The sequence below is a fragment of the Fukomys damarensis genome, unplaced genomic scaffold (genome assembly GCF_012274545.1).
Source record: "Fukomys damarensis isolate Sample0158 unplaced genomic scaffold, DMR_v1.0_HiC HiC_scaffold_24, whole genome shotgun sequence".
Classification (NCBI taxonomy): Eukaryota; Metazoa; Chordata; class Mammalia; order Rodentia; family Bathyergidae; genus Fukomys; species Fukomys damarensis.
This window is the reverse complement of record NW_022900936.1, coordinates 68,560,765-68,575,158: the sequence shown is the minus strand read 5'-3', so window position 1 is coordinate 68,575,158 and position 14,394 is coordinate 68,560,765. Positions and strand designations below refer to the sequence as shown.

At 47.0% G+C, this 14,394-nt stretch overlaps 1 protein-coding gene across 1 annotated transcript in view; it reads left to right on the top strand.

Moving 5' to 3' along the window:
- The first annotated feature begins 2,621 nt into the window (after window positions 1–2,621).
- Window positions 2,622–14,394, top strand: part of Heg1 (heart development protein with EGF like domains 1) — an 88,653-nt gene continuing 76,880 nt past the window's right edge. Inside the window, exons 1-2 of the mRNA XM_010618269.3 lie at window positions 2,622–2,644; window positions 5,190–5,387. Coding sequence (XP_010616571.2) covers window positions 5,204–5,387 — 184 coding nt within the window. The 5' untranslated portion in view covers window positions 2,622–2,644; window positions 5,190–5,203. The remainder of the gene's footprint in view (window positions 2,645–5,189; window positions 5,388–14,394) is intronic.

Genomic DNA, 14,394 nt, shown 5'->3' with positions numbered 1-14,394 from the left:
TTCAGCTCTGATCAGCTGGGCTGGGTGGAAGGCAGTGGGTACTCCCACCAGTCAGTGAATTGAGGGGTTCACAGCTACCTTCTGAGGCAGAGTGGTTCTCTAAACGGGGTTTAAAATAAGAGCCAGCCTGAGTTTCTTTCAGCTTTTTTTTTTTCATGTTTGTGAGTGCGTGTGTGTGTGTGTTGCTGTTTCTGCCTTTCAGTGGGCCATGTGGTACACATCAGGTTCACTTGGGAAGCCCTGAGCATGGGTGGCATTTTAAAAGGTTAGCAGTTGTTTCTAGCAGCCAGCAGAAGGAGCTGGGGTGTGCTGGCCTGTGTGACGTGACATAAACCATACATATGACGACCTGAAGACAGAGGAACCAATGCTGGTTTCAAATATGAAACCCACTTCGAAGTCACAAGGGCAGATGCTATAAAAGGTGCTCCCAGTTTCTAACTGGGTTGCTCTGGCATGGGCAGCTCTGTGTAAATCTGTGAGTCCGTGTCAGGGTAGGTGTGCTGCTGTAACAAGCATCGCCAAATCTCAGTTACTTAATGCTGTAGATTTGTTGTCAGGCCATGTTCCAGTCTGATGCAAGTCAGAGGGAATGAACTCTGACAGTTTATATGGACATGCAGGGACTGAAGCTCCTTCAGCTTAGTAGGTAGAACACCTCTGCCCTCAGAACCTTCCTCTGAATTCTCAGCATCCAGGTGGAAGAAGTGAGGGACCCAAGGGCAGTCTGGGGAGTCTTAGGGGATGGTCTAGAAGGGTTCATGTTATCTCTGCCTGCACTCAGTTGCCCAGAGCTGGATACACAGTCTATCCAGCTGAAAATTTCTGGAAGGGCAGGCCAGCAGGTAGTTGGGAAGAGGAGGAACTACATTTGGTGAGCATCTGACCCATCCTGCCACCGTGCGATGAGAGAGAACAAGAGGTGTCAAGCTCTTTGCTGATAGCAGATGAGACTTACCAGATCTGACCCAAGTAAGTTCATGCCTGCGGGGCTCCTGACTCTGACAGTAAAACACACATCCACCCAACAATGCTACCGTCTTCACGTCATGCTTGGGATTCCTTTTGGGGACCTTTGTCAGAGCTTTTAAATGTTCTAACGAATTGTAAGTTTGCATCCTTTGAGAGCTCATTTGATTTCTGGAATAACCTGAAATTGTTTGGCACCATGCCTGGGGATAAGGAGATCGATCAAATTAAATTGTCTTTTTTGGATTAAAAACAAGGGGTAGCCATAGAGTAAACTGACTCCTAAGGTAAATTCCAGAGATGGAATTCCAACCCAACATACTGTGATGATTGACAGTGTGATTAGAATAATTGTGGAAGACCTCCCAAGGAGCCGATGTTGAAGGAATAGCATTTATTTAGATATACAGGTGGGGGGAGTAAGTGACTTTGCAATTTGGGTTCATATGCAGATATGGAGTTATTGATTTATGGTCTGTCTTGGCCCTTTTTGCCTGAACAATTGAAAAACTTTCAGGAGTAGAGATGTGTCTTTAGTTAAGAAATGGTCTCAGTATATATTTATAAGTATTCATTTGTTGTTGTTTGGTACTAGGGATTGAACTCAGGTCCTCGCGCTTGCGAGTCAGGCTCTGGAACCACTGAGCTAAATCCCCAGCCCTTTATAAGTATTCTCAATGGATCCTTTCAACCTCCCCAACCATCACGGTCCCATTCAGTTGTTCACTCCCTAAGTATTTGTTGAATTTCCGCGTGTTCGAATCCTGTTTCCCTTGATTCAGACACCATGACACTAGATGGTGGCAATGTGTGTAGGTGTGTGTGTAGGTGCTGGGAACAGAGTGTCCTAGGATGAAAAAGAAAGATTGGCACCAACCTCTCAGGTGGCCAGGAAGAAACTGGACTTGCACAGTGCTACCGAAGTTTCTGAGCTGGCGAGCATTGGATCATCTCTCTGGATGGATGTTTTATTTTTCTGGATGTTTTACTTTTCTTGGAAAATCTTCATGTCTGCTTTAGAATTACGAGGGATACCCCAAGATGCCTAAAATAGATCCTTTCTTCCCCTTGCAGGCAATAAGGAGGAAGTGTAAGAGAAGGGGCAGACTACATGACTGCAGTTTCTGGAAGGAATTTGGGGGTCCCATTGCCCTATTATTCAGCTGCATTCAAAGATGAGGTAAAGCTTTATTTTTGAAAATGGGGTCCTGAGCTCACTGATGAAAAATATCCCTCTGAGATTGCTAAGATGAAAATTCCTGGATCCTTCCTAGAGCTACTAAACTAGATTTCCTGGGCTGGGACCCACATTGTTAAGCACCCCCACCTCAACCAGGAAAGTCTTGAAAGTGTGGGAGGCATGGGTGGGAAGATTTTGGGCTGCCCTGAGTCCAAGACTAGCTGTTTCCATCCATCTAGGCTACGAGGAGCAGCAGTAGTAGCAGCACAGATCCATGTAGCGTGTGCTGGTGAGACATGCTGGTCTGCGATGGGGACCAACGAGCTATACTGCTGTGGGGGCACCACTTCCCCAGAGGTCACGCTGATGAGCCCAGGAATCAGCATTTTGGACCCCTTTCCCACCAAGAGCAATGGACCTGGGCCACACCACACCTTGGTGTGCATGCAGGTGCACAGCTGTGTGTGTTTATACCTGTGGATCTTCTGGAACTAGGTATATACACTCTGCTCTTCGTGTCACTTCCTAGCCCTGACCCAGATCTAGCTCCTACCCTTCTAGTCCTACCTCTCAGGCTTCAAGGGCCCTATGCTTTGCCTGGGCTCCTTGGCTATGGCTCCCAACTACAGCTGTACCCAGTGGTTTGTGGGCAAACCTTTAAATTTAAGCAAGAAAATCTTTAGCTGGGCGTGGGGGCACACGCCTGTAATCCCAGAACTTGGGAGGCTGAGGCAGGAGGATCGCTGTGAGTTCGAGATCAGCGTGGGCTACATAGCGAGTTCCAGGTCAGCCTCAACTACATAGTGAGACCCTGTCTCAGAAAAACCAAGAAAAAAATCTTTATTGAGTTTTATGCTTGACGCCTCTATTCACTATCATTTGTTTCTCAGAACGATATAATGAAGTAGGCATTACTGTGTCCTCTATTTTACAGAGGAAGTGGAGGCTAACAAAGATAGGTACATTCCTTCCTTGATTGGTTATTGACGATTGATTACTGGATGCCCTGAGGATACTAAAAGTTGAGGATGCTCAAGATCCTTACATGAATTACACAGTTTTGCACATAACACACATTCTCCCATATACTTTAAATATCTTTATGTTACTTATAATACTTAAATACAATGTGAATGTAATACAAGTAGTTGTATTGTTTGAGGAATCATTAGAAAAATCCTCTGTTCATGTTCAGTAGTCTTTTAAAACATATTTTTGATCTGCAGGTGGTTGAATCTGCACGCGACTTGTGGATATGGAGGGCTAACTGAGGTCTCTGAGCTGGAGCTAGATTTGAACTCAGATCACTCGTTGATCAAGTTCCCCTAGGAAGCCAGCCCAGATTTTATCCTTTCTCTTTAAATTCCCAAATTTTCTTCCTTCACTGCCCACTTTTCCTACCCTACTCTCTGGAGCAGGTGTTGGTAAAACACAGCCTTGGAACAAATCAAGCCCGTGGCCTGTTTTGAAAATACAGTTTCAGCAGAACAGCATGCCCATTCATGTAGGCATTGTCTGTGACCTTCACGCTATGATGACAGAGTCCATCATAACTAGTGTGACTGAGAGCAGACACCTCACAACGCCTGAGATTTTATTATAACGCCCTTTATGGAAAAACTTTCCCAAACCCTGCTTTCAGGAAGGAAGTTTGCTTAGTGCTCTTTAGCAGGGATCCCTTGGGAATGAGATTTCTCCAACATCTCCATCTCCATTCAAAACTGCCTATCTTCTCCAAAGACAAAGGCTTCCCCTTGTAGACCCCATGTTTTCCCTCCTCACGGACCCTGCTCATCAGCTCCTCCTTACTCCCTTCTTCCTGCTGTCTCCACCTGCACACAAGTCAGTCTTGGCGAATACACACCTGTTCCTGCTCTGCCTGGTGTCGCCCCAGGTGTCTTGCCTTCCCCTGCCAAATACCTGGCAGAGTATATAGGATTCCTACCTAAGCATTCAACTCTCCTCACCTGCCATGCTGCAACTTCCGCTCTCCAGCTAACCCTTGGATACGTTTCCCTTTGGATGTGTTGGCATGTCATGACATTTAGAGGCTCTACCCAGCATCCCCATCTTTGTTAATATCGTATCATCCTACTGTCTCAGATCAGTTACTGGGATGCTTCCCTGCACCCCAATTCTCTTACCAAATTGTATTGCCTGTTTTGGAAATGTCCCTTGGGTTGCTCCCTCCTTCATTTCTGCTGTTAATTTCTCGGTCAGGACCTTCATCACCTCGCAACTCAGTCCCTACAGTGGCTCCTTGCTGCTCCCCCAAGTGCCTGCTCTCTTTTCTAGTCTTCCCTATTTGCCTCATTTTTCAAACAGTGAGAGCTCAGTGGAGTCCAGGCTTTGGTGTTTGCCCTGCCACTCTTCCCAGCCTCCTCTTCCAGCACTCCTTGTGTTATGTGCACACTGTAGCACTGTAGGACTCAGTGCCTCATGATACTGTCTCCTCCAAGTTTCTGTTTCCTGTTTCCTTTGCTTGGGAAAGTCCTGCTCATCCTCAGGAAAGAGTTCTAATGTCACTTCTCTAACAGAGCTTTTTCCGGCAGACCTCAATATTCTTAAAGCACTTGGCTGAGCCTTCTGTGAAGTAACTTATATGTATTTATGAGTCCATCTTTCCTCCTAATCTGTTGGCTTGTTAAGGGCAGGGGCTATATATGTTTTGTTCATCTTTGTACAGGCAGAACCTAGTATAGTGCAGAGCAGATACTTGATAAATTTCATGTCCCTAGGTTGCTAAAAGTTACATGCACTCTTTCCTCCTGTATTAAGTCAAGGTAGTAGTTTCAATGGGGAATGCACCTTAGTAACAATTGGAGAACTTTTAAAAGGTATTGATGCCAAGCCCCACAGCAGAAGTCTAGGCAGTGGCATTTTGTAAGAGCTCCTCCAGTGATTCCACTGTCCAGCCAGGGCTGACAGCCACTGGTTTAAGGCCCAGTTTTCAGACTGATTCGTTCCTGCATGCTTGGGCAGTTCTCCATTGGAAAGCCCCTGCACATGTGGCTCACCCTTGGATCTCTTTCTGTCACAGGTCCTTCTCAATTAATGGCTCACTGTCATTCAGGTCACCCTTGGCTCCCCACCCACAAGGAGTGCCTGGGGAAGGGATCCTGCCATGTAGCTTGTGGCACATCTGTGGGCTGGTTGCCTGAAGACTGCTCTTGCAGAAGCTGTCCCAGTGAGGCCTGGGGAAACACCACCCTTCAGAGCATGGGCCTTAGAGCACAAGGTGTGTTTTGTTTGGATGGGGAAGAACTGGGTGGCAACTTGTGCCAGGTGTCCAGCCTGTCCTCACCAGTGTGTGGACCATAGCAGCTTCCCTAAGCCTACAGGTGACCCTATCCTGTAAAGAGAAGACGCTCTTAGGTTTGCTCTGAAGATTGGCGACATGTAGCCTGTTTCCTGTCCAACTCTCTTACAGTACAGCAGTGAAGTTTTCTGTTGCTAATCCACACCAAAATCCCAAGTATGAGCCAAGAGCCTTTCCCCTTTTGGAAGGGAAAAAAAAGATGCCACTAACCATATATTCCTACTGATCGTGTGAAACATAGACCCTCGGAGACATTTTGAGACATTTCTTCTTTATTGCCCACATTGGGTCAGCAATTTGGGAGATCTTTGTCTGATGAAAGTCACAGGTTCAAAATTTTAAATCACAAATGAAGAGTCACATGAAGTTGCTGTTAGTTTTTTTCTTTGATAAGAGAACTAGCATTACCTTGTTTTTATGCAAGATGCTTTCCTCCAATTTTTTTTTTCATATTCATCACCTCATCTGATTATCACAGGTAGCCTGAGAGGTAATAATAACTATAGCAGCAGGTACTGCTGTTTATATTTTTCAGCAGAGAAAATTGAGACTCGCTGAGGTTAACTGGCCTACAGTTGTACAACTAGAAAACAGGACCGAAAAAGGATTCGTGTTCCATCTCCTACTCTCTTCTTTGAAACAATCCCATTTGGCTAACTTCATCTGTCCAAATGGAAGCCATTTTCTTTTTTAATTTTCCTGAATATAACTGTAATAAATGTCATCCGAAGACACGTACATGAATGTTAATAGATGTATAATTTGTAATTGTACAAGCTGCAAATGGAAAACTACCCTAGTGCCCATTAAAAACAGAAGGAAAATAAATTAAGGGTTAGCCCCACAATAGCTACTCCCTAGAAAGATGAACAGGGAATCATAGCTACATACAACAGCTCACAGACTGCTGAGCAGAAGAAGGTAGACACAAAAGAGCCTATATTACACCACTCTGGATATATAAAACACAAAAGCAGGTATTTTGCATTTTATCAAAAATACTAATCTGTGCTGAAAGAGGTCTGGGTGGTGGTGACTGATGTGGGGGAGAATGACCTGAAGGGACCTGGAGCATCCTTTACTCTGAGAGGTGACCACATGTGTGTGTTCAAGGAGTGACATAGACTTGGTAACTTTCTTGTTGCTTGGACAAAATACCTGATACCCACAAGTTAAAAGAAGAAAGGTTTATTTTGGCTTTCATTTTGTAGAGGATTCAGTCCACAGTTGGCTGAGTCCAAGGCAGGGAGGCATGGCAGAGGGGCATGGCAGAAGAGAAACAGCCCATGGCATGGCAGGCAGGAAGTAGAAGAGGATCAAAGGAAGAGGAGGGATATGTACTCTTCCAGGCCACGCCCACAGTGACCCACCCCTTCCCACCAGGCTTCACTTCCCAACATCACACCCAGCTATAATAACCACACCAGTGGACTGATCCAGGATCACACACCCATGATCTAGTCACTTCCCAAAAGCCCCACCTATAAGCTCATGAGGCTTTAGGGGAACATATAGATCTAAGCCATAACAGGCATTTGTGGAGTTCTGCGTAGTACATTTACAACACACTATGTGTGCACTTTTTTTCCAAGGACATCATATTTTAATACAAGGCTTTAAATAATTGCACATGCTCTTGTAAGAAATTGAGAAAATACAGAAAAGTACAAATCATCAACCAATTCTAAAAAATTAAAACCAGAGACTGAAAAAGTATATTCCACAAACCTAGGAAAAAACAATTTAGTTCTCTGTCAACAGAAATTAAGAAGAAACAGAAAAGGGAAAGAGTAAAAAATAGGGGATGAGTTGATTGAAAGAAAGACATCAATGGAGAGAAAAAGAGGCTCATGGAGAGGGGCTGGGAGGCGCTTAGTGGTGCCCAGTAAACCCTGGGTGACGTAAAGACTGAGACACCCAGAAACAGACCCACAGTGAGTCACCTGCGTGCAGAAGGTGACACACCAGCACCAGAGTGGGGGCTCAGTGGGATGTGGGAAAGATACAGACCCCACAGAACACTGGCAAGGGGAAGGGGGGCAGGTCACAATACTTGTGAGCCTGGACTGCAAGAAGGGAGGAAGCTCTCGCTGCTTTCTGGAAATCGGGGGAGCTTTGCAGTAGCCTGGAAAGCCTGCATTCCCATTCTCTGGGCTCTGTGCTCCTTCTCTGGAGCCATGGCCGCTTTGCCCAGTGTGGTGGCATCCCAAGAATTTTCCTGCCTGCTCGGGGGAGGATGTTTGATGCTAGGAGGTTTTGCAAAATAAGACAGCTTTATCAAAATCCTGTTGTCCCACGGAATGTTCCTGGCTCCTTGACGTTTACAGTGTGTAGCCGATTTTATCAGAGGAATGTTGTTTGGAATGGGAATGGTCCTCTCTGATGCACAGACAAGAAACGGAAGGTCATTTGAGGACCCACCCCAAGCTGTGTAAGTTGGAGCTCGGAGTCGCTGTACATGAGGCTTGGGAGCCTCGCCAAGCCATGAGCAACCCTTCCTCCCTGTAGGCAGTCCCAGGCCACTTCCAGAAGGATCGCAGTGTTTACATTTTCACCTTGGCCTGCAGGACAACTCAGAGCCCAGCATCGGCAGAGAAACAGCAAGGAAGAGCTCCTGGGGCTGGCCCAGCAAACAGCCCTACTCTCCCTGGACAAAAGGAGGCCATTCCAGAAAGGGCAGTAATCAAAAGATGACTATGGTTTTGTTCCTTTAGCTCTTTGGGCAAAATCCCCAGGCCCTCTGCTTATGGAGCTCTGAGCAAAATAGCACAAATGCAGTGTGTTTTCTGGGGTTGGGAGGGGCTACCTTTTGTGGCACAACCCCAGCAGTGCACCTGCCACAGCTCTTCACATTCCTCTGGGAAGAGAAAGGTGTCAAATGAGCCTAAGATGGGGAACAGAGGGGAGGACATGAACTCAGAAGTCCTGGCTCCTGGTGGGAGGAACCAGCCCAGTTGCTGCTCAGTCAGTGGGGGAGCAAGTCAGGGGACTGCTGAGGCTGCTGGACATTGTCCTGTACAGGCTCCCTTCACGGTCTGGTCTCGGGTCCCAGGCCAGGACTGGGCATCTTGGGTCACATCTCTCAGTCTCTGCAACTAATAGTGGTAGTTCTAATCTTCTTTATTACAGTGGGCGGAATTTTACCTCCTAAAAACGTATGTTCAAGTTCTAACCCCTGGCATCTGTGAAGGTGACTTTAAAAATAAAAAAACATTATTGATGTAATCTAGATTCACAGATTCACAGATGTAATCACTTTAAAAGGAGATCATGCTGGATTACAGTGGGCCCTGAATCTACCAATTGAGTCTTTATATTAGAAGGACATATGAAGACATAGACACACACACAAGAAGAAGGTGGCCATGCATGATAGAGACAGCCTACAACCAAAGCACACCAGGGATTGCCACCACCTCCAAAAGCTGGGAAAAGGCAAGAAAGGACTGAGCCTTCACCAGGAGCGTGGCTCTGTTGCCCACTTGATTTTAGCGATCTGGCCTCCAAAACTGAAAGAGGATACATTTTTGGAATAAACCACGAAGTTTTCTTCCTGCCTCTCAGGAGCTTACCCTGCCACCATTTTGTTGTTGCTCTCTTAGGCCTTTTTCTCTCCCAGGTAGACCTTTCCATATCCAAATTCTCCAGTAAAGACAAGAAGAGCTCCTGGCATCCTGATCCACCTACAGTTACTGTCCTAAGGCACAGTGCCCTTTTGAACCCAGTTCTCTTGAAACCTTCTCCATCAGCCTGGCTTCTGCACCTTTCCCTTCTCCCCCACTGCCCACGGCTTTAGTCCAATCACCGACAGAAACCACTTTTGATATTGGTAACTAACATTGCCAAACCAATGGTATTTTCAGCCTTTGCCTTACTTGACCTTGGGCAATTATACAGTGATGACCACACCCTCCTCCTCTGTTCTGGTGACGCAACCTCCCACTAGCTCTCTTCCAACCACTGCATGACTCCTCTCCAGTCTCCCTTCTGGTTTGGCTTTCTCTTCCTCCTCTCCCCAGCCCTGTCCTGTCCGGCTCTCCAGGACTCATCTGCAGGTCTCTACTCTGACTACAGTACTTTCTTCCCCAGTGATGTCACCCCTTATACTTGGATCTAGACCTCACACTTGGACCTTTCCACTCAGCTCCAAGTCTGCAGGCTCAAGTGCATATGTACTATACTTGACACTGATGTTTGGCTGTCTCAAAGCCACCCCAGACCCAAAACCAAGCCAAGTCAAGGTTTTGACTTCAAAGACCTAGTTCTCATGTACTGCTACACCTCCTTGTGAATGGTACCATCATCCATCTGATGATGAAAGCCAGAATCCCAGGAAATCCTGACCTCCCCCTCCTCCTCATCCTCCATCCCCATCAACAAACCTTGTGGATTTTACCTCCTCCAATCTCTCGAATCCGTAGATGTCTCTGAACTTGGTGCTATCAACCTTGTCCTAGAACCATCACCTCTCACTTGGACTCTAAAGATCCAAGCATCAGCTCGTTTCTTTTTCTTATCCTGTTAGAAGAATGATTTCTAACTGCACCTGTCACCTGCCACCTCTTACTTCTCTTCTTTACATTGACCTCTCCAACTTAAAGCCTTACAATGACTTCCCAAAACTCTTAAAAGAAAGCAAAAACCCTTTAAACAGGCTCTAGGATCTGCCTAATATGGGTGCTGTCAAAGTCTCCCTTGTCACCTCTTCCCACCTCTTCTTGCTCTCTGTGCTCCAGCCACATTGGCTTTCTTCTGGTCCTTCATATGTACCCCAATCCTCCTGCCTCTGTGCCTTTGCATGTTCCTGCTCTCCCACCCTCCTTGGCCTGGTTAACAGCTCCAAGCTTTCAGGTTGTGGCTCAGTCTGATGCCTACAAAGGAACTCTGCACACCCTGCTGCATGCTCCCCTGCAGGGCCCTTCTGTAGCAATGAGTTTACCTGATGCTCTTTTGCCGACCTTCTCCTCTAATCCCAGTGAGATCAGCAACTCAGCCCATACCCATCCCTGTAATAGGCATAGAGAAGTCACATAGCAAGTATTTGCTGACTAAGCAAAAGAAGGCACTGTGTTGGACCCTGGGGATACAAAGATGAATAAGGCACAGAGCTTTCCAGAAAGCAGCTCACTACATTGGGGGTGAAAGGGTTAAGCAGACGACAAGATGAGTAAACAGAGCGAGCATGTAACATATCCAAGGAGCTGCCAGACCCCTCCCTAGAGGATGGTGATGCCTGAGCCCAGCTCACCCTCCCCCAGTTGACACTCAATCCAGGTGATCTGCCAACCTCCTGGGCCCCTGTTCACCACTCTTGAGTGTCCCTGGGGTGTTCTGCTGTGCAGTCACTGCTGTGTCAGCATGGCAATGCCACCTGCTCTGTCTCACATCCCATGAGGGTTCCATGCTTGGGAACTGGGTGTGCTCTGGGGCCAGGTTAGAATGTAGCATACTAAAAGGCTCTGGCTACAAGAACTGTAGTCAGAAGGGCAGCTGGTGCCTTCTGGACAGTGAGCTCATCATAACCTCAGGCCAAGCCTGGGAAGGTAGGGAAGGGTAATGATTTTTCTCCCCACTGGGCAGTTGGGGACACTGAGGTCAATAGAGATCAATTAATTTGGCTACAGCATGAGAACAGCTTTGGAACGAAGTTGGAGAAAACCCAAGGGCCTCTCTGTTGGGTCTGCTGGGCAGACTGATGAGTGAGTGGAGAAGAGTTCCACAGCTGAGAGTGTGCTGCAGCAGGGACCTGCACTGCTTGCCACCTTGGTACAGGATAATTCCATCACCTCTTTGGACCACCAAACATTAAAGTAGCTGGGTCCCAAGCACATCAGATCCAGCACCCTTGTTGTAAATAGAAGGAAACGGAGGCCAGAAAGATGAACCTCCTTTATTCTCCCTTCCTCCTCCGTGCCCCAGCTGATGCTATCAGGTGCTATTGTAGAGATTGTCAGCTGTCTATCCAAACCCTTCTCCCCTTCTTTACCCATGTGGCTAGGCTACATTTCCCAGGCTCCTGTTCTTTCCAGCAGAATGTAAGAGGAAGTCCATTAAAGTCTCCTCTCTCACAGCTGTGTGTTCTTTTCATCTTTGGCTGATCAGAATTTCCAATTCCCAGGGCATCTTTGGAAATCACACATCACAGATTGACAGAGCCATTGTACTGTACGTCCCTAAAAGACTGTGTAAAGGGCCTTTTTATGGCACGAACATCAGTGTGTGAGTTTGATAAGTGAGCAAAGATGAAACACCACAATGTTAAACTGCCGCACGTGGGGTCTTGTTAGTGCAGCCCAGCCCAAGCCTAAGCTAATAACAGTAGAGGCAGGAAGGCCTTACAGAAGCTATGAATCCATGCAATCCCCAGAGGTAGAGACACTGGGCTCCTACCGATTCTACTACCGACCCCATTGGAGTACTTCCCACTCCTAACTGGAGAGGTTAGGAGTGCTAACTCTTAACTCACTTTTCTCTAGAATTTGATCTCAACTGGCTTTCTTCCTGGTTTATTCTATATCAAAACACTCCCAGGGCTACATGGATCTGAGATATCATCTAATTTATCTTCTAGCTCCAGAGAAAATCTCATCCCAGCTATCAGAGATGATCAGGAATCTTATCTGGCCAGGTGTGGTGGCAAATGCCTGTAATCCCAGCACTCAAGAGGCTGAGGCAGGAGGGTCGCCATGAGTTCGAAGACAGCCTGGGCTACATAGTAAGTTCAAGGCCAGCCTGAACTACATAGTGAGACCCTGTCTCAAAGAATAAAAACAAAAGCAACAATAACAAAGGATTCTTGTCTGGAATTTCACATTCCCAGGAAGGAAAGAAAAATTAGAAATGTCCTCAATTACTTGTTTCATACCCCCTTATTCCTGTGTCAGAGGATCTTTATTGAATCTTAAAGCATCAGAGCTAGAGAACCTCTTAGCAGTCATTTAGGACAATCTGTATTTTATAGATGAGGACACACTGAAGCCCAGATCACAATTAAAAAGTGGTAAAGTCAGAAAAAGAAGCAAAGATCTGAGAACAAGCTGACTACTCTTTCTGAGGTTCTATATTGGCTTCAGCTCTCTTGCTGATTTTTCTTGCTCTGTTCTAGGAGATGAAAAAAATAAGTTCTGGGGCTCACTTAACACTGGGCTCAATCTTTCCAAGTTCTTCCCCTGTCTCCCTCTCTTAATCCACTGGCTAAGCCATGAACTTGGTCATTGGTCTTAGAAGGCAGAGAAGATTACAGAGATAAACCCATGTTGCTTTAAGATCAGGGACAGGTGGCAGGTGCATGCCTGTCCTTGGGCTTAGGTAGGAAAGGTAGACTTTAGTGGGATTCTTGAATCCAAAGGCGAAGCCTGGACGAGCTATTCAACCCTTACCCCTTTCTGGTTGCCCGGGAGGGTGGGTAGCACTATGTGAAATATTCTCTGTGGAAGTGAGGGAGTGGTGCTGGCCATCGTACTCACTCTTTGTATGATGTGCTGGTTTGTTGGAGCTTGTTTGGCTGGTCTTGGCAGCTGTGCTGTCTTGCCTGTTAATATGTGAGCCGCCTCCAGAAACGTTGAGCAGGGGCCATGAGCAAACCAAGTAATTTACAGGGGTTACTGTTTGGCACTTTCTTTGAAAGACCTAGAAATTCCATGAGAGACCTGGGAAGTCAGGTTCGCTGTGTGGTTCTTCAAAACCAAAACAAAATAAACCCAAATTTTTACTGCTCCCTCTCTCATTTAAGGTGAGTTTGTTTATACACAGAAGCATCCTTCAGGTTTTCTGCCAAATGACTCATTTGTACTGAGTCACCAAAAAGTGGGCCTGGGCCTGTCTGCAGCTGCCCCAGGACACCATGATCCACTCCTTCCCCTGGAGCTGGGCCAGAGGGGTCTGGATGCTGGACAGGAGAAACAGAGGAGCAGAGAAAAGGGAGGGAGGGTGGCAGACCCCAACACGCCAAGCTGCTGTGGTAATCTTTTCAGTTGAGATACTGCCTGAATAAATGCAAATTGTGAGTTAGGAAAAAAAGAATGAATGATGCATGATCCAGTCATCCAAGGATGGATACATCAATCTTTGGGTCTGATTTTAGTATCGATCAACTTATTCCCCCACTTCAAGGCCCTCTTTCTTCACTTACAAATGAAGAGGCTTGCAGTCTTAAAATTCTGACATTTTATTATTTATTCACCGGGAGGGGAGAGGATATGGAAGCTTGCAGTCATAAAATTTAGACGTTTTATTACTTATTTACTGAGAAGGGAGGGGAGATGGACAGACACCAAGGTTTATTTACCAAGAAAATCTGTTTACACTAAATCTTTGACCCTCTCTCCGGGAGCTTTCATTTCACATTCAGCGTTGTCCCTGCGATGCTTTGTTCAATTTGCAGTCTGCAGCCCTTTTCCTGATTGAATTTGCCCTACCCGAGCCTGAATTCACAGTTTTCTTTTCCCTGCGGCCTGTTTGGGTGTCCTGGCGGTGACAGCTCTGCAGGACAGAGCCAAAGGCAGTGGTCCGACCACAAGACTCCAGGCTCGGGAGAGCGGAGGGGATGCGCGGATCCCTGCCTTGACCAGAGGGTGAGGAGGTGTTCCGCTTGGCAAAGGCAAGCCGGGCGCCGCGCTGAGGATCTGGGGCAGGGTCAGTGGTGGCGTAGGGGCCACTTCTTATCAATAAGGGCAGTAACTGCGCGGGGGGAGCGGGGCCCAGGCAGAACACTGGGCATAATCCAGTCGCTGCCAATCACGCGACCGTCTTTCCACAGACCTACTGTGCGTCTGTGGAGTTGGCCGAGTGGTTTCTCATCCGGAAAGCTCGGCTTTTCTCGTTTTTCTCCAAAAGGCAAAGCGATGCTCCGGGGCGTGTGCGTGGGACCGAAGTTGCAGGACGGCCGGGCTGACTTCAGCCGGCCGCCCCCGCCCCCGCCCCCTTC